Here is a 20,033-nt window from a genome sequence, read left to right on the forward strand (position 1 = left end):
TATAAAATAGATAGTTTTGGGTTTGAAAAATTTGCCAATTTCGCTTGTCTGTGATGTGAAATGTGTGCGGGTTTCTAGTGCTACATGTGATGTACCAGCTCTACTTCACACGTATCATCAAGTGACGGGTGATCCTCTCTCGTTTAACACAGCCCATAATATTATGTGAAAAATCGAACAGCTATTTGTACTTCGCAAATTAAACCATTTAGTGGTAATTTCGGACGACTTAACAGAAATGGTTTCATTTTGACACGACTATATTGCAGTTGGGAAAATAAATTATTATTTCTGAAATATAAACTTATCTAGACACGATCCTGAAAATCTCAACTTTTGGGACGTAAGAGCGAAATTGTCGAACCATAATGCAAAAACATTCCTTGTCAATCGTTTGTCCTCGAAAAGGTAGTTTGAAATGAGTCTTACCTGCACTTAGCAAGCAGGCAAATGCTTCAGAAATTGTCCGTCACCTGACGCCTCGGCGAACTTATTTCTGAGCAAGTACGTTGCAATTACTTCAGCCACCTCGTGGGGCCGATCCTCGTGAACGGCGTGACCACATCGAGCAAGTACTTGCATTTGAAATTTGCCTGAAACGTACATAACTCAACGTCAGCTGCTTCCGATAGAACAAAACTACACTTACCCTGCATTTGACCAACAGTGAGAGCCCGATCGAGATTGTCAATTCCAGCCAGTAGCAGCAGTTTAGGAACTCCAACGTCCAAAAATTTTTGACTCAAACCTTGGAACCAGCCTTCCCAATATGTTTCCGATTTAGACAAATCAATACGCCAGGTATACTTTTTTACATTACTAGATGACGGTGCAGGAGGTGCAGCAATCGGTACTGACATTTCGGCGTCTTCTGCAATAGCATTCGGATTGGTAAAACGAGTACACTCCCCGGTCGATTCTTCTGGCAGTGGTAGCTCGTTGGTTGATAGTTTACCAGTCTCAATGCTAATAGTAAAAATATGTACTTTCTATAATGCTTGGGTATCGAGAAACTTACTTTACAATTTGCCCGGGCATAGAAACCCGCGCAGAATCGATGTTTCGGATTTGACCGCTGCGAACACTCCACTCCACTGCATGCTGAATGCTTTTGAACGTGTTCGGTCGGGACCGCAAAAAACTTTGCATACTAGCCAGAGCTTCCAATGCAGTGCCCTCCACTACATCAATTACGACGATTCCGATGAGTGCGTTAACAATATTCAGATAGGCGACGTGGACGCAAATGGCACCTCCCATTGAGTGACCAATCAGGATCACTGGTGGAGATGACTCGCCGTACATTGCTTGTAGCACATCCCCTATGTCCCTACGACATGAAAAAAAGTTAAAATGTGCCAATTTAGCTAACGCGCTAAAAAATGTGTACTGCGCTAATGTTTCAGCCGACAGATCGTCCTCATTTGCAGTTAAAGTGTCTCCATGGCCTCTGATGTCAATCGCCAAGCACTGACAGTGGATAATTTTTGTGATTTCCATCTGAAATTAGTTTAAAATTCGGTTCTTAATGTGTTAGATATAAAGAGGTGTACATCACTTACACTAAAATGAGCCCATGAGAGCGCTGAAAAGCCACCTCCGTGAAGCAAAACTAGTAGCGGTCCGGGTACATCTGGTTTTTTCGATAAATAAACACGGAACTTGCCCTGTTTGGTTTCAACGTCTTTGTGTTCGGCAAAGTATTCACTCCACATAACCGGATTGTAGTCCGTTTGCCGGCGAAACCCTCGGTCTCTGAAAGAGTGGGAATGAACTTGAAAATATCTGAAAATGCCGAATTTCTGAAAAAAAAAACACCAACGTTGGCTTGGGGAACTTGGGGTTCGGACACATTGGCGGTAGACGAGACTTCATCATTACACGCTGCAGATTTGACATAGATTCAATAATTTTTGTCAATAATAATTATTCTTTATCAAATCACTTTCAAAATAAAGCCGCAACAACAATGACGATCGAAACCTGAGTGAATGCACAGTTAAAATGAAGTACCCATTAATGAGTGTACAAATATCCGTCTTTATGTCATTCTCATCAGGGTGGCCAGATTTAATTCCTTTCTCATCATCATCTGAGAAACAAAAATATGTTGTTTGCAAATTTTTTATTTCCGTTTATTTTATTCTGTTGCGATTTTCAAGCATTTTCTAGCTTATATTCTGGTTGCAGTTGAAAATCGAAATAGTGAACTTGCGCCTTTCGATTTTTCTCATATTTTCAGCGTCCGGAACTAAAGCGCAACTGGTGTAGATGATGCGCAAGTTGATTCTCTAACATGTACACAAGATGCGCTTTAGTTGTCCAAAATAGAGAAAAAATGAAAAACGCAAATCAATTCAATTTTCAACTGCAACCTGAATACCTCTAATAAGCATTAGGGTGGGGCATTGTTATATGGAAAAACGTAATCATAACCTAATCAACCGAGCACAGCCCTTTTTTGTTTCCATTTGGGGTCCCATACAACTGTGAAAAATTTGGGGTCGATTGGATTTGACCCGGCGTAGCGCATTGCGTTTGAAATTTGTATGGAAATTTGTATGAGAAAACCTACTTTTTGGCATCTTCAATTTTACAGACTGCAATTCTTCCTGCAGTATACCAAGAATTAGATAGAAGTGTAGTCCAGAATATGCTGAAAATCTTTGTCGGAGGATACATGGTGCTAGAATGTCTCTACAACAAGTTATAGCTGTTCAAATTTCGATAGATCAAATTAATGTCGGACTATCGACAACGGAACACAGGTTTTCCGGAACCGCACGACGACGAGCAGAGTAACAAACACGCGGCGGACACTAGCCAGTCTCTAGTGGATCATAGGAAACGGATCACTCGAAAACAAACCACGAGTAAAACACAACGAACTACGTTGAGAAAACTTCACCTTTTATTCAGCGAGAAAGAAAAACTACAAAACGTGCGTTCTTCACGACGCGGCAAACAACTTTGTTCGTTTAATGATGGGTTGTTTGTTGTTGCCAGATTTAGCTAAAGGTGCGCAAAATAATGCTACATTTCAGAAGGGCGTAATCATTGTTGATCCCCAACACCTCTCCTCAATGTGCAGCCACTTTACGATGAGATCCCAAACATCTCCCGGAAACGCACGAGTTTTTTTGGTCCGAGAGGCTTGGTTAATACATCAGCTGCCATAACATCCGTCGGACAGTACTCCAGCGTTAACTGTCCGCTACTGCAAAGCTCTTCCACGAAACGCTCCTTCGTGTTGATATGCTTCGACTTTCGACTCGACCGTCCTGTCTTAATAAACGTTATACAGCTTTGATTGTCCTCTCTCAATATCGTCGGCTTAAACTGTTCTTCGTCTAAATCACGCAGGAGATTTCTGAGCCAGATTGTATCTTGGCATGCTTCGCAGAGTGCTACATACTCGGCCTCCATGGCACTTGTCTGACGTCTGCTAGCCCAAGTGATCGCACCGTCGCCGAATTTAAAAACGAATCCCGTCGTTGACCGTTGCGTCTCTACATCATCTGCCCAGTCCGAATCGCTGTATCCAGAAGGAACACTCCCGTCACCCACTCTCAAATGTAGGTAATACTTCTTCGTGCCTTGCAGATAACGCAGTACACGCTTGGCAGCCGTCCAATCTCGTTCCGAAGGCTTCGCAAACTTTCGTCCGAGAATGGCCGCACTTGCGGCTATATCCGGTCGAGCACATACCGCAAGATAAAGCAGACCGCCCACTAAACTTCGGTACAGAGTCACATTCTTAAAGTCATCGCTCGCATCAACAGTTTTGACATACCCAGGATCCATCAGGCATTTTGACGCTTTAGCCTGACTCATCCCGATTCTGTCGATCAGCTGTGCAATATAAGTAAGCAAACGAAGGTTGAACACACCTTCTTCACGTTTTACTTCCATATCCAAGAAGTGATGCACGTCTCCCAGGCAGGTTAACATCCTTATTTACGACGAATGTGACATTCGTTCGAAAGCGATTCGAACGAATAGTAAGCGCATTTGATTTTGCTGTCGTAAACGGGAATACAAACCACTTTCGAACGAATCTCGCATTCGTCGTAAACAAGAATAATGGTGTAAATAAAATTCGATGTTGAGAGCTTCAATTATTCGCTTCCTCTCCTCTGTATCGGCTGTTGCGACGAGGATATTGTCCACGTAAACCAATAGAAAAACAGCTGTACCACGTTCCTCTTTGACGAATAAACACCGATCTGCTGTAGTCTGTTGGAAACCAAGCCGACCAAGAACACTCTGCAGCTTTTGGTTCCAACATCTCGCTGACTGACGCAGAATGCTGCGTTTGAGACGACAGACTAGCTCTTCCTGTCCTGGCACAACATAACCCGGGGGTTGTTTCATAAACACTTCTTCTTCGAGTTCCGCATTCAAGTAGGCCGTCTTAATTTCGAGATGTTTAACGACGAGTCCTTTCTTTGCGGCAACAGCGAGGAACGCACGGAACGTAGCTTGTTGTGTCACTGGAGCATACACTTGATCAAAATCAATGCCGTATTTTTGCGCGTAGCTTTGCGCCATAATGCGGGCCTTACACTTCACAACTTGTCCAAACTCGTTCTTCTTCACCTTAAAAACCCATTTCGAACCGATTATTTTACGACCTTTCGGTGGTGAAACTAGTTCCCACGTTTCATTCTGACGATGTGACTCAAGTTCATCGGCCATTGCATTGCGCCACGCATGACTCTGCTTGGCTTCTTCAACACTGTTAGGCTTTTCTTGCATACATTCCGCACTTCCTGCTGCAATGTCTAGCACGAAGTCGTTTAAATGCTGAGGCACAGCACCACGAGTCTTCCTAGTTCACAATCTCTCAGCTCTTCATTTTCACTCAAAGAGTCGTACACACTTCAATCACTTTCACTATCACTTTTTCCTTTTTCCAGTCGTGGTTCTTCTAGAGGATCACTTTGTGATGTTTCCACATTCACTTTTTCTTCACTGTTTACCTTCTGCGGTAGCATCTTCACTCAACAGTTACACGCTGCTCCTCCTCAGCAGCAATCGGATAATCCACCAAAGATGATCCATTACCGAGCTCGATGAATCGAGCATCTCGGCTCACTATTATCTGGTTAGACTCACGATCGACGAAACGATACCCTTTGTTCTCCATGGAATAGCCAACCAGTGTCAACTTTTTAGCTTTACTATCAAGTTTAGCTCGCTTCACTGACGGTATATGCAGGAGAGCTTCACTTCCGAATACTCTCACGTGACTGAGATCTGGTTATCGACCCCACCATAATTCGTACGGTGTACGCTGTATGGATCTCGACGGCAGACGATTCTGAAGATAAGTGGAAGTTAGCACTGCTTCTCCTCAAAATCTCTTCTCCAGACCGGCATCCAGCAACATGCAAGTTGCCATCTCGGTGATCGAACGATTTTTCCGCTCTGCAACACCGTTAGACTGCGGTGAATACGGTGTAGTATATTGCGACACTATTCCCTCTTTCTTGTAAAAGCTTCGTAGATCGGCGTTGTCAAATTCTCCGACACCATCAAAACGGATTACACGAGGCTTACGTCCGAATATATTTTCTACCCACCGCACAAAATCTTTTATATTGTCCGCAGCTTCCGACGTGGTGCAAAAATCAGTCAGCTGATTGCTGAAAAATACGCTTGTGTTCGTGTCATCTCCTATCGGTATAGTACGTTCTTCTAGCCGCACACAGATGCTGAACGTAAGCCGAATATACCCGAAGCTTTGTTGTGATTTTGGCAGCGCTTCACCTTAAAGGAATCCCTAATACAGTCGTGATTCGCTGGTTGGACCACACCTCTGTCCAACTAACGAATTTGATTCGTTAGTTGGACCGACTGACAGATGTCAAAAACTCTCCAAAGGAGATGTTAGTGATGTATGTAATTGCATCCATTAACATCTTTAATAATTGTCAGATTCATTGTCAAAGTAAATTTGACAGAAGATTTTGACATTTAGATGCCCTTTAGTTGGACAATGGTCCAACTAGGGCTGAATGTTGTTGGCTCGAATCAAAACTTGTCGAAAGTAAACAAAGTTCATTTCATATGGTGAAACTGGCGCCCAGGTGGTGAAATCAACGGGGTGCTGGAGCGTTGCCAAAAAAATTTTATTTCCAGATTAAATTTTACTAAACTTCCCAGTTTAACTCAACCGGAATGCTGGCTGGTTCTAATTCGTATTCCGGCTCCGGTGACACAACCGATTCAAGTTAGAATGTTTAAGGGGTACCATTTCGATACGGCTTAGCCGCATAACCGAGGTTTCAGCGGGAAAAACGCTTTTATATTGCGATTTTTTTTTAACTTTGCGTGAAGAAAATTTATGAAAACTTATGTGCATTACAGTGTATCATTTATTTATTTATTCTTATTTTTTCATCTGACCAATGTTGGTCTACATGAAATGAGCAGTTGAATGGAAAAAGCCCATTTCTGGATATACTTTAGAAGCAATCCTCAAATGGACCCAAAAACCCATTATCTTTTCATATTTTCACACCTGATTACAATGGATTCACACTACAATAAAATATAATCACATAGTACACAGCATTACAAGAACAAAAATTACAAAAAATGAATTCAACCTTCTTAACCCATTTTTGAAAACATCACAAGATACAGAAAAGTCAAAATGGTCATAAACACTATTAAAAACATTACACATCGCCCTAATGGGTTCGCTTTGACCGTACTCGGTGCGTTGAAACACGAGTTTTAAAAGGTTATGTGATCTGAGACTTCTCGAGGGCACAACCCAAGAAACAATTTGGAAACAACTGTAAGACTATTTACTGAATAAATGCCTAATAAAAGCAACCTATGCTGAATAAACAGTATTGCTGAACTATGTTATGAACACTAGTTTTATCAGTAAATTAAAACACTGTTATTCAAAATCATTAAATGTGTTGAAATATCGGTAAAATAAACGTGCCTATGGCTAGTTGTAGCACGGCTATTCAAATTGTATGTTATACCTGAACAATATGCTGAATAAATGTTTTTCTATCTGCTTTAGGTACCTCAATACAAATGCTATTAAATTGCTGATAAGACTCTGAAAAAATGTTAGTCCAATCAATCAAAAATATACTGTTCAGCATGCTATTTTTTCTGAACTACATACTGAATTAAACTGCATTCAGCAGAACTGATTACTTCTGTTCAACTGATACGTGCTGAATAACATGCTGAAAATTGTCATATGCACTTTGTAAACATTGCCAGCGATACTCTGGCTCGTATTAAAAATCGCAGCTAATCAGCATAAGCTGATTAAAATATCTTGCATATACGTTTTTTCAGCAGAAATTGTTCCTTGGGAAGGGCATCTGGAGCATCTATTTGACCAGTTAATATCTTCCCAACAAATGCTGCTCTAAATGTGTTCCGCCTTTCGACTAGCGTTTCCATATCGAGCAGATGACAGCGATCGATGTACGGTGGTATCTCTGATGGGTTACGCCACGGCAGAGTTCTAAGAGAAAAACGGAGGAATCTTGCCTGCACTGCTTCTATTCGGTTGATCCAACTGCTTGTATAAGGACGCAATTTTTTTACCATCGAAAACCTGTCAGGCACGCTTGAGCACACCGTCAAGCTGAGTTTGCATCAGCAGAAAGTTGGGTCTTCTTATGACTGTCCTGAATTTTTACTCGTCTGATAGGGTCAGCCTATCTGAACTACATCTTCCCTTTTCACGATCCGAACAAAATGAACGAGCAGCTTTGGTTGGAGTCCTTAGTTTAAAGCTTGAGTAACATTTTCATAACCGAAACTAGGCAATAGTTTACGAAATTACACAAGTTTTCCCCGAAGCCTTTTTCTATACAGCCTAAATTCCCTTTCAATCTCCCCAGGCCTCAATCTTCCACCACCAAACTCCAGCTGCATTATTTTGACAACTTATGCCGTCCATCACGAGAGAACATGGTATTGTCGACTTCAGACAGACCCCGAATGGCGGACGATGAAGGAGATTGGGGAATGGTGGCCCAAGATCGAGTATCCTGTTAAGCTAAAAATTCATATGGATATGAATCAGGGCATGAAACTCAAAATCAGCCGACAAGAGATTTCTATTTATATTCAAAAGCAAAATCAATATTTGTTCCAAGAATTCACAGCGCTTTAAAAAATACAGTATATGAAATTGTATGATTGCATTTAGTATTCAGAAAGCTTCTAACCACGATCGGGTCGAGTTAACGGATGTTGTACGTATAGCTGGAATAATGTCCGACGCCAATACGGACACATAATCCATGCTGCGTTTAACCAATTGTGCTTTGAACGTACATTGCTGCACATGCTCAACGCAATCTGCCGTTCCAATGATGTGGTTTTGCTGGCAGTAAAGGCACCGTTCAATATTGCCTCGTTTAATAGTATAACAGTGTTGCTCACGATGCTTCAGTGCTGGTTTCGTCCGAATGCATACACCACAGCGTGGTTTACGCATACAATTGCCCACACGATGACCATATCGTAAACAGCGGCAACAGTAAACAGGCTTTCGCTCGAGCGGATTGAGTGGTACTTCATTTTTCTTAAAATAAAACATTGATGGCAATTGGGTGCCACGAATTGCAACTGTTATCTGTATCTTTTTGGTACTTGGTAGCTTTTTCTTACGCCATTGCATCACTTCGTGCTTTGGGCATACTGGTCTAAAATCCTTGAAATTAAAATTAGAAGCGGACACTTCTGCAACCCCAACGACGACAATGAAGCTCAATGGAATAAAAGCGTAGAATTCCGAGTCCTCTGTTTTAGAAAAAGCGTTTGCTTCAGCCATTGTTTTGAATGAGACAATACCCTTGTTGGGTCCAACACGCCGAAAATATGGCAGATTTTTGCGAATAGATTTTTTCTGAAGCACATCTCTTTCCACGGCAGACCTGTACGTAGTTAATTTCGCTTCAAACTTGGTTATCAACGCCTTGTTCGAGTACTTTTCATTTGAATCTTAAAAACATTTTCATTAATTCTTAATATCTGTCTAAAAATGTGTATGCATATTCTCAAGCAGAAAGGTTTCTTACCCCATTGAACAATTACTCCATAGACTGGAAGACCCTCATTTTTACTATCATATGTATAGGAGGTCGGCTTTTTGACGAATCTAGTCCTCGGTTGTTTTCCAGTAGTTATGGCCGTCGGTTCCATTATTAAATATAACCCACGTTTATGTTACTAGGAATTAATGTACGAATGATTATTGTCCAATTAACGATATTTTTATATAGCAGGTAAAACAATAATTAAAAATTACAATGAGTTGGATCGCATGACCAGAAGAAAACAATGTAGGTAGATTGACTTTAACAATGCGGCGTTTTTATATATCAAACAGATTTGAAATATTTCACGTGTACTCGTCCCAGTAAAGTTCAACTGGAAATAAACCAGAATTCTGGCTGGTTTTAATTCGTATTCCAGCTCCCGTGAGGGCCCATATTATTGGCTCGAATCAAAACTCGTCGAAATGTCAATTGACGATAGGTTCATCCGGAGTGCTCATTTGTGTTTACCTTTTGCTAGCGTTGCCAATTTTATTTTGTGTCCAGCACCCAATGTGGCTACGCCACATCGCTTTTGCGCGTGCTGTCCGACTTCGCTACCGCTCAGTCGAACTTAAACTAGGGATAGCCCCTATGTTTGAGTAAGCCGGGCAAACGAGTGGATCACAGGTTCGCTTGCTTCCGACGGCGGGTCGGTGGCCACCTCGCCCGGGCCTCGGTTATGCGGCTAAGCCGCATCGAAATGGTACCCCTTAAACATTCTAACTTGAATCGGTTGTGTCACAGGAGCCGGAATACGAATTAGATCCAGCCAGCATTTCGGCTGAGTTAAACTGGGAAGTTTAGTAAAATTTAATCTGGAAATAATTTTTTTTTGGCAACGCTCCAGCACCCCGTTGATTTCACCACCTGGGCGCCAGGTTGACGATATGAAATGAACTTTGTTTACTTTCGACAAGTTTTGATTCGAGCCAACAACATCCAGCCTCCCGTGATACATATATCGACACAGATCTTTCAATAGGGCCAAAGTCGCAATGTACTCAAATGGAGAAAAATCAGTTTCAATATACGGCGATGCTTTTCTAAATGTAGTTTTTATTGTAGGTATAAATTACTTTACGACCATGTTTTTCCGGAAGCATCTTTGGTTAAACCTTATGACAATATAACAAAGAATTTAATTCCTATGTGCTTTTAGTGGGTAGAAACTAAAAAAATGCTTACGCCCAATTTGCATCCCAGTCGTGATTTCGCCCTTCAGCAACCACCATTTGCGGAAGGGCTAAACGGTGTACATAATTTTCAGAAGGGCGCGGTAAAAGGGCTAAACTGACTCTGTCTTGCTGGGTAGGGCTGGGTAAATGGGCGAGCTTGACAGTATACTTTTTAATAGGGCTCAGCAAATGGGCGCATAGAAACCCAATGTAAATGATAGGGCGCGTGCATCTTTTCTTCGAATTTCATGAAAATATCGAAATATTCGAATGTTTATGTGCAACAACTATCGAGAAGACATGATCCTAGTAGATATTGCTTATCATTTATATAATAGAACCGCCGTTTAAAGAATAATTTTGTGAATAATAACCGTACGCCCGGTTCTGTCAAAAAATGTAAGTTTAGCCTTTATATTCCATATGAGAAGAAGGGCCTAAGTCGAAATCTCGAAGAAAATGCATGTTTCGCCGTTTTGTTTTCTTTAATTATAAATCGAACTAAAAACCATTTTGACTAATTTTCACCTCAATCTTGTAGTATTTTTGTCGCATAATGTCATAATAGCGAAAACGCAGTTTGTTTACATTTGCGATTTAAGCCCTAATGAAAGATCTATGTCGATATGTAGAGTGATACATATATGTCTATAGAGTACTCTAGTTAGAGTGTGGCCAAAAGGCCATGACGTATCCAAACGAACAAAGAGAATAGGGAAAGAGACGAATAGTGTGAAGCCAAAAATACCTTATTGAGCAGACCAATCGTGCAATGTAAATAAACATTACTCATGCCTGAGTTGGAGGAGATAAGTATTGTAAATCTATCAAAAAAGAAATTTGAATTTTCGTCAGAATTTAGTGCAATCGTGATTGTAAGGTGCATTCTAGAGTCTATGTATAAGTAAAAACAAGCTTTAGAATTATTTCATCTCTTTGTTTCAAAATGCACATCGTTTGTTAAACAAATCCAACGATCGACAAAAGGTTTGTTTTCAAAATATAATAGGAGTCATTTAAAGTGCTGCCTTTGGAAACGGTTGCCAAATTCTAGTGTTGAAATCATCGTAAAGGGAGTGTTGCCGTTTTGACTGATTTTCACTCTGCGTCTCTTTCACTATTCTTTTTGCAAACGAACATGAAATTTGACGTATTTCTATTGTGTATACGTCAAATTCCATGTTCGTTTGGATACGTCATGGCCTCTTGGCCACACTCTAACTAGAGTGCTCTGGTGATACATACCGATTCTCACTACACGTAAAAATAAACAACCCAAAGAATAAGGGGCTGTGAACCATTTGGCGATTTTTTTTAACCTTTACTTAAAATTTGACAGTTCGAAAGCTATTTTCTCTTGAATAAAAAAAAGATGGGTGGGTAATGTCTGCGACATAACCGGAGAGATGTAGAATACATAAGGAACACGTTCTTCAAATATGTTGATACTCATTGGAATTTTCGGACAAAAGGTGATTTGGGCGAGGAATATTTCAAATTATTCTTTACAAAAATGATGGTGATCCTGAAAAGGACCGGTTTTGTTGTCGTTGTTGGCCTTGGTGAGGGAGATGGCTAACGATGAAATTAATTGTTAGCATGAGGAAGTCGCGTAGTACTGGCCAATGGAAGAACAGATAATAATTGATTCCTGAAAATCAATTTTTCTTTATTCATGTAAATTATACATACTTACAAATCTAATAGAAGATTCCTAGTCATATTTCTGAATCATTAGTGTGAACATTGTGTAATTTGGTTAAGTACAATGAAAGTTACAAACTTTCCAAACTCGACCTTCTGTTCCTTCAGAAATATTGAAATGGGGTGTCTATATTAAACTGTTAGTCGTGGTCACAATAAAAAAGATGGGTGGGTAATGTCTGTGACATAACCGGAGCGTCGTCATTTCAATTCGAGACGTTAATTTAAATCTAATAATAGTCAACAGAATCACGTTTGAATGGGAAATTTTCAAATAATTCTCTATGGTAATAATGGTGGTTCTGAAAAGAACCTTTGGTATCGGCGTTGGTGTTGATGGTGATGCGCTGGATCGTTGGATATATTTGGCATGATAGTTACGTGCCTGGCGAACTGTTTTGTAGCCTCGAACAAAACGACAAGACTGGCTTCTTCGGGTACCATTACGGCTGAACTTTATAAGCTTAGCTCGACTTTGAAATCCTGTACAATCTCACGAATCAGACACTGGTAGGGCCATTTTGTTTGCTACTAGCACGGAGCTGCACAAAAAAAATCATTTAATGCAGTTAGTTCACAGAGGCTGCCAAAAAGCTCGAATAGAAGCATGCGACTTCAACATTTCTCTTAAACACATGTAACAACACATTCGTTTTGGTAATACTGATAATAACAGTAGAAAGGAATGGAAAAGCAGTGCAAGAAACGAGCGAGAGGATAATTTAAATATTTGTTCCGTGTGCAAGCTACTTCTTTCCACACAACGTATTATGTTGATTGTTGAAAATTTGTTACACACCTTAAATGAAAGTTTCAGTTTAACTCTCACTAGAACACAATTGTTTGGTCCTGAAAAGAACCGTTGCTTTTATTGTAATTTACGCCCACTCCCAGCGGACACTGTGAGCCAGTTTGATTTCTTTTGCGAGAAAGTTACGTACTTGGCGCACTATTTTGTATCCTCAAACAAACCGACCAAGTAGCCATCACTGGCTTCATTACGGCTGAGCTTTGTAAGCGTAGCTCGACTTTGAAGTAATACACAACCTTACGAACCAGACGCTGGAATGTTAGCCAGCGGATTAGTTGCTCCGTTGCCCTTTATTTGGGGCGAAATACTGGCATGGCGACAGTTCCTGATCGGTAGTTGGTTGCGATGGGCCACCAGTAGCTGGGGCACTTTTGCTGACCGTCATCATTGCCAACTGCTTTCCTCCGGTGGACTGGCTGCTTGCTAGTGCTTGAACGAATACGAATGATGAGAAAAACCGACCGACCAATATTCATATATGAAAACACGAGAAAGCACTACTATCGCTCTCTTGCTCGTTTTCGTGCCATTCCTGTGCCTTACCTTTCCGTTCGGCTACCAATACTAGCATAACCAAAACGAATATTCTGTCTTTCCATCGCCTGCAATCTAGTGGCCAGTGCTAGCAAACTTACATGTTCAGTTTTTCAATAACAACATTCCAACAATATTTTCAAAGAATGTTGCAGATTTGAAAAGAAAGAAGTTAAAGATTTTCACAAATTTAAATTCTTTTGTCTTATTTGTTAGCGCTGATACTGGCCATGGGATGGTGGGGGAACACCCACATTCGTTTGTTATGATGGTATTAGCAGCAGAAAGGAATGGAAAAGCAGTGCACGAAAACGAGCGAGAGAGGATAATTTAAATTCTCTTTCTTTCGTTCCACACATCGTATTTCTTATATAGCTTTCTGAAAATTATTTGTTATACACCATAAAATGTAAATTTCAGTTTAACACTTATTAGAACACAATTAATTGGTCCTGTAAAGAACCGTTTATTGTTTTATTGCGGGAGGATAATTCAGACGCACTCCCCGCGGACACGGTGAGCCAGTTTAACTCTTATTAGAACACAGATTAGTTTCTCTGTTGCCCTTTAGTTGGGGCGAAATTCTTGCAGGGCGACAGTTCCTGATCGGGTTGCGATGAGTCACCAGTAGCTGGGGCACTTTTTCCGACCGTCGTCATCATAACTGCTTTCCTTCGGTGGACTGGCTGCTTGCTAGTGCTTGAACGAATACGAATGATGCGAAAAACCGACCGACCAATATTCATATATGAACGCACGAGAAAGCACTACTATCGCTCTCTCGCTCGTTTTCGTGCCATTCCTGTGCCTTTCCTTTCCGTTCGGCTACCAATACTAGCATAACCAAAACGAATATTCTGTCTTTCCATCGCCTTCAATCTAGTGGCCAGTGCTAGCAAACTTGCATGTTCAGTTTTTCAATAACAACATTCCAACAATATTTTCAAAGAATGTTGCAGATTTGAAAAGAAGGAAGGAAAAGATTTTCACAAATTTAAATTCTTTTGTGTTATTTGTTAGCGCTGATAAATGATATTTAGTTTGCTACTAGCAAGGAGCTGCACAAACAAATCGATTTATGCAGTTAATCAACGGAAGCTGCCAAATAGTTCAATAAAATAATTCAAATTGTTATAGCGACATGCAATTGTGGCAACACTGGCCATGGGATGGTGGGAGAATACACACATTCGTTTTAGTTATGATGGTATTAGCAGCAGAAAGGAATGGAAATGCAGTGCACGAAAACGAACGAGAGAGGATAATTTAAATTCTCTTTCTTTCCACACATCGTATTTCTTATATAGCTTTCTGAAAATTATTTCTTATACACCATAAAATGTAAATCTCAGTTTAACTCTTATTAGAACACAATTAATTGGTCCTGTAAAGAACCGTTTATTGTTTTATTGCGGGAGCATAATTCAGACGCACTCCCCGCGGACACGGTGAGCCAGTTTAACTCTTATTAGAACACAGATTAGTTTCTCTGTTGCTCTTTAGTTGGGGCGAAATTCTTGCCGGGCGACAGTTCCTGATCGGGTTGCGATGAGTCACCAGTAGCTGGGGCACTTTTTCCGACCGTCGTCATCGCCAACTGCTTTCCTTCGGTGGACTGGCTGCTTGCTAGTGCTTGAACGAATACGAATGATGAGAAAAACCGACCGACAGATATTTTTATAATCGCGCTAATATGCACTACTATCGCTTTCTCGCTCGTTTTCGTGCCGTGCATGAGCCTTTCCTTTCCGTCCGGCTTATAATGGCCTAACCAAAGGAATATGCCGTCTTTCCCCCACCAACTGCTCTCGTCAAGCAACCCAATGCGAATAATCATAGGAACAAACATGTAGTGGGCCTATATATAAACTTTTCATTATTTTATTGTTCGGTTGGTGTACCAAAGTGACGGCTCTGTGCGGGATGGGCTGAAAATTTTCACTTTTCCGAGTCGTTTTCGAAAGATTTTTCAAAACACAATTTTTTGTTATTAGTGCATGTTATACATACTTCAAATTTTAATACAGCATAGAGGAACATATTTTCAACAAATTGGCCTAAAAATTAAATCATTCTGTTAAGTATAATAAAAGTTATTAACGTTCAAAATCTGACGCGGCGCCGCAGCCGATATTTTGAAACGGGACCCCTATATTGAAAGCTTAAATGTATTCTACATTAAAATTTAACTGAGAGAGCGAACCATTTCAAAAGTTCACATATGGATAGTTATTTAGAACTGACAGCTGCGATGATCACAATTTGGTAGAGATGTGAACCTTTGTCGATATTTTAAAATTAGTTTTTTACTTATTACATTATGTATGACAGACATAGCCTCGAAAAGTAAACATCCACATCATGAAATAACCCAAAAAAATCTTAACACAACACGTTATCGTTTCCATCTTTATCCCTTAATTTTGCATTGAAAAATATTGACAACCTCAATTAGGTACAGAAAATGTTTTTACCTTTTTATTCTGCATCATGGGAAAATTTTAACCATCGAGCTGTCAAATTTAACTATCGCTCTGTCAATTTTAACCATGCTCCAGAGTAGGGTCGTTGTAGGGTTATTTTGCAAATAACTTTCGAAGTGTCAGAATTCAACTAAAAGTTAAAAATTTCACCAAATGGTTCACAGCCTAAGTTCTTTTAACTTGCTTTTGAGTTGTGCTTCGATTTTGTACTTCTTCCCCGTTAAACTCATTCCGGAACCGGTTCGGATTTCTGAATGGAGTCAGTATGGATTCCAACTCACATGTAACAACCGATTCCGACTCAATCGGTTTCAGAATCGGTTATTGCATTTAAGTTGGAATCCATACTGACTCCATTCAGGATTCCGAATCAAATTCTAAATGGTTTGACCGGGTTACGGCATATTCTTCACTTGAAGAAAACTGGTTTTCCGGTTTACCTAATTTTACCCACTGAGATGTCCAAAAAAAAATTTCAAAATCGTTCAACACGGGTCCAACGATGGATATTTGTTGAACGGTTATTTGGACGTTGTCCAAATTGGTCCAACGAATGTCCTTCATTGGACGATTTTGAAACCAGCCGTTCTTAGAGGGTACTTTCATGCACGATACCCTGAGATTGAGTCAAAAGTACTCAATTTTAGGTAGTTTTTCGTTTGCGTGTAGAATCGGTGGGCCCCTATTATTGGTTCGAATCAACCCAGTCACCGTGGCAAGAAGAAATTTAGCAAAAGTTGAGCAAATGAGCCGGAATTGTGGTTGGTTCTAATTCGTATTCCGGCTGCAGGGACACAACCGATTCTAACTAGAATCGGTTGTGTCACTGTAGTCGGAATACGAATTAAAACCAACCAGCATTCCGGCCTAGCATAACTGTCAAGTTTCCTAAAATTTAATCTGGAAAATAAAAATTTTCTGGCAACGCTCTAGCACCTCGTTGAACTATAACGATTTTACCACCTGGGCGCTAGTTTGACGCTACGGAATGAACTTTGTTTACTTTCGACAAGTTTTGATTCGAGCCAACAACATCCAGCTATCCAAATGTCGACTCTTGAAATGGTTCGCTCTCTTGGTTAAATTTTACCAATCGAGAGAAAATAAGTTTGGAACTGTCAAATTTTAACTTGTTAAAAAAATCGCCAAATTGCTCACAGCCTAAAAATTATCGACGCCTATTAACGAGGGGGTAACAAATACTTACTATTATTGAGTACACCAGTTTACGGTTACTGATCCATCTTTTGTTAATGGTTTGTATGGGACCTAGTAATCTTGAGTTTATCTTTGTTTTGGCTTCGATTGGAACTTTTGGCTTCAGTCTTCGCGCATTCCCTCTAAGAACGGTTGGTTTCAAAATCGTCCAATGAAGGACGTTCGTTGGACCAATTTGGACAACGTCCAAATAACCGTTCAACAAACGTCCATCGTTGGACCCGTGTTGAACGATTTTGAAACAATTTTTTGGACGTCTCAGTGGGTTTCTATAAGCATCATCTCTCCGCATATGCCGAACCGATTCGGCAACGGATTGACTGAGAACGGCTCAAACAAATTTTTAGATAATTTCTGTTTAGCGTGTTTGAAATCACATCGAAATATTTCATGTGCTGTCACTCAAAATAGGCACGTTTTCCACGCACGGGTCAAACTTTTCAGAATTCGGTTCGAAATTTCGTGTTATTGCAATATTCAAGTTTAAACCATGGATGATACTGTGTGTTATATAAAACCAGAGTAAATCTCTTCAGAATAGATTGTTCTTGAAATAATATTATTCAGAATTATTCCCTTTTAGGTACTTGATTCCACGACTGCCCAAGGAAACTGATGAAAACAAAGCTGTAACTGACACGGGAAACAAAACGGAAACACCAACACAAGATGGACCAGCGGCAAAAAAGGCTCGTTACGACCAGAAAAAGAAAAATCGCGGTCAAAACAAAAATCGCCAACTACCGTTCAAAGTCAAAGACGATGCTAGACTGTGCAAGACATTACTGGATGGACTCACTACCGGCGAAAATAAATGTACCAACGATCGTTGTCGTTTTTCACACGATCTGGAACGATTTGCACAGTTGAAACCAAAGGACATTGGTGACAGCTGTTATATTTACTCAATGAAGGGCTACTGCAATTTCGGAGTATCATGTAGATTTGCCGGTGCCCATCTAGACGAAAAATTTACCAATAAGATAAAGGAAGGAGTTAAGCGGGACGATACTAATTTGGTTAGTATGTGTTTGAGCTTTGATCTGCAGAACAAGCTTCGTAAAAGAACTTATGATTTTACTAAATCGGATCAAATCGTAGACAAGTTTGAAACCTTGCAGAAGGAAACAAAAGAAGAAAAGTTAAAATTAACTAATGGAACACCGGAACCTACGCGAATAGGACCTTGTACTGACGAAGATCTAATCAAACTGCGAGACGAAGAAAGAAAGAAGATAAATTTCAAAGACAAACTCTACCTCAGCCCATTGACAACTGTCGGCAACCTACCGTTTAGAAGAATTTGCAAAGAATATGGGGTTGATATTACATGCGGTGAAATGGCGTGTGCTGTTCCAATCATTGGTGGGATGCCCCAAGAATGGGCACTGACTAAGCGTCACTCGTCCGAAGATTTGTTTGGAGTCCAACTTTGTGGGCGCAGTTCAAAACTGGTTACATATGCCGCTCAAGTGATCGCAGAAGTTGCCGACGTAGATTTTGTTGATCTTAATCTCGGTTGCCCAATTGATTTGATATTTCGGGAAGGCGGAGGAAGCGCTTTACTTCGCCGACAATCGGTGTTAGAGGTGATGATTCAAAGTTGCTCCCGTGTGTTGGCCGACTACGGGAAAGAGTTTACAGTCAAAACCAGAGTTGGGATTTACGATAACAAGAAGGTGGCGCATGAGCTTATTCCTAAGTTTGAGCAATGGGGTGCCAGTCTAGTCACTGTGCACGGTAGATCCAAAGAGCAACGCTATACGAAACGCGCGGATTGGGAGTATATTCAAAATTGTGCTCAACAAGCAAAAACTATCCCTATTTATGGAAATGGAGACCTACTCAGCTATCAAGATTATAACGATGCTAGAACTCAGGCTCCTGAGCTTTCAGGTGTGATGATCGGTAGAGGTGCTCTGATTAAACCATGGCTGTTTCGAGAAATCAAAGAGCAAAAGCCTCTTGACCCATCCAGTAGTGAGCGAATGGAAATGCTAAAACGTTACATTAACTACGGACTAGAACATTGGGGTAGTGACACCAAAGGCGTGGAAAACACTAGAAGGTGAATAACTGAACCTAATCATTTGCAAAAAGTAATACGAAAAAATTCTAGATTCTTTTTGGAATGGCAGTCGTTTTTGTACCGATATGTTCCATACGGTCTATTGGAAAGACCTCCACAGAAGATCAACCAGCGCCCAGAAGCGTTCCAGGGTCGGGACGATTTGGAAACTTTAATGGCTTCTTCCAACTGTTCCGATTGGGTGAAACTGAGGTAAGAATAACAGTAACGTTTTTTTACGATATGTGAATACATGTAAATTCTTCCAACAGTGAAATGCTACTTGGTCCAGTACCCGAAGGATTTCATTTTGTGCCTAAACATAAGGCAAATGCGTACTGATGAAGGCAACACGACGATAGATCGGTAGTTAAATATTTGAAAAATATACAAATACGTTTAATTGTTGAAAAAAGTTTACTTTATTTCGAGTTGACTGTCGAACTTGTCAATTAATAATACTCCTAAAAACATTATTTCTCAGATCAGTTAACTAGGTATTCAGTTTAGCTAATAAAAATGTGATCTATGAGGCTGTCCGAAGACGAGGCAACAGCACACACGCCATAAAAAAATCACTGGATTTTGCACTAGCTATTCACTGTCCATAATCACAAGTCAATCCCATGTAGATAGGGAATCCCGTAGAACATGAGACTGGTTTGCGATTATGGGCAGTTCACATACTGTTTCTGTTGCCGTGTTAGAATAACTAGAACAAAATCCATTGTGAGTATTTTTGTGCCGTCTGTCCTATTGCCTCGTCTGCAGACAGACATAACAAGAAACTCGACACGTTTGGATACATAAATACCTGCTAGCTTGGATACGTCACATTCGTTTTGTCCACACTCTTAAGGCAGTTGTACACCAGAATTTTGAATGTGGAATTTAGCACGGGATTTCCACCATGGAAAATTTTCCACCTTCATTGTTATTGTTATT

At 40.4% G+C, this 20,033-nt stretch overlaps 3 protein-coding genes across 5 annotated transcripts; 1 reads left to right on the forward strand and 2 right to left on the reverse strand.

The window, feature by feature from the left end:
* Nucleotides 1-242: 242 nt before the first annotated feature.
* On the reverse strand, nucleotides 243-1,987 carry LOC131679194 (protein phosphatase methylesterase 1). The gene is made up of 6 exons (XM_058959848.1): nucleotides 1,823-1,987; nucleotides 1,563-1,755; nucleotides 1,391-1,500; nucleotides 1,019-1,330; nucleotides 650-966; nucleotides 243-593 (listed from the first exon to the last, which is right to left on the reverse strand). Exons 1-6 carry the CDS (start codon nucleotides 1,897-1,899, stop codon nucleotides 436-438), a joined length of 1,167 nt encoding a protein of 388 aa, XP_058815831.1. The 5' UTR covers nucleotides 1,900-1,987; the 3' UTR covers nucleotides 243-435.
* Nucleotides 1,988-8,090: 6,103 nt separating this feature from the next.
* Nucleotides 8,091-9,407, reverse strand: LOC131679200 (uncharacterized). 2 transcript variants are annotated; one of them, XM_058959855.1, is made up of 3 exons: nucleotides 9,305-9,407; nucleotides 9,075-9,225; nucleotides 8,091-8,997 (listed from the first exon to the last, which is right to left on the reverse strand). In XM_058959855.1, the coding sequence occupies exons 2-3, from the start codon at nucleotides 9,196-9,198 to the stop codon at nucleotides 8,204-8,206; spliced, it is 918 nt and encodes a 305-aa protein (XP_058815838.1). In that variant the 5' UTR covers nucleotides 9,199-9,225; nucleotides 9,305-9,407; the 3' UTR covers nucleotides 8,091-8,203. The 2 variants fall into 2 exon arrangements, with proteins under 2 accessions (XP_058815838.1, XP_058815837.1); XM_058959854.1 differs by having other exon boundaries at nucleotides 9,075-9,375.
* Nucleotides 9,408-17,411: 8,004 nt separating this feature from the next.
* LOC131679203 (tRNA-dihydrouridine(47) synthase [NAD(P)(+)]-like) lies at nucleotides 17,412-19,518 on the forward strand. Of its 2 annotated transcripts, none has more exons than XM_058959861.1 (4): nucleotides 17,412-17,542; nucleotides 17,604-19,088; nucleotides 19,140-19,301; nucleotides 19,361-19,518. In XM_058959861.1, the coding sequence occupies exons 1-4, from the start codon at nucleotides 17,511-17,513 to the stop codon at nucleotides 19,428-19,430; spliced, it is 1,749 nt and encodes a 582-aa protein (XP_058815844.1). In that variant the 5' UTR covers nucleotides 17,412-17,510; the 3' UTR covers nucleotides 19,431-19,518. The 2 variants fall into 2 exon arrangements, with proteins under 2 accessions (XP_058815844.1, XP_058815845.1); XM_058959862.1 differs by having other exon boundaries at nucleotides 19,159-19,301; nucleotides 19,361-19,499.
* The last annotated feature ends 515 nt before the right edge of the window (nucleotides 19,519-20,033 follow it).

The sequence above is a fragment of the Topomyia yanbarensis genome, chromosome 2 (assembly GCF_030247195.1).
Source record: "Topomyia yanbarensis strain Yona2022 chromosome 2, ASM3024719v1, whole genome shotgun sequence".
Classification (NCBI taxonomy): Eukaryota; Metazoa; Arthropoda; class Insecta; order Diptera; family Culicidae; genus Topomyia; species Topomyia yanbarensis.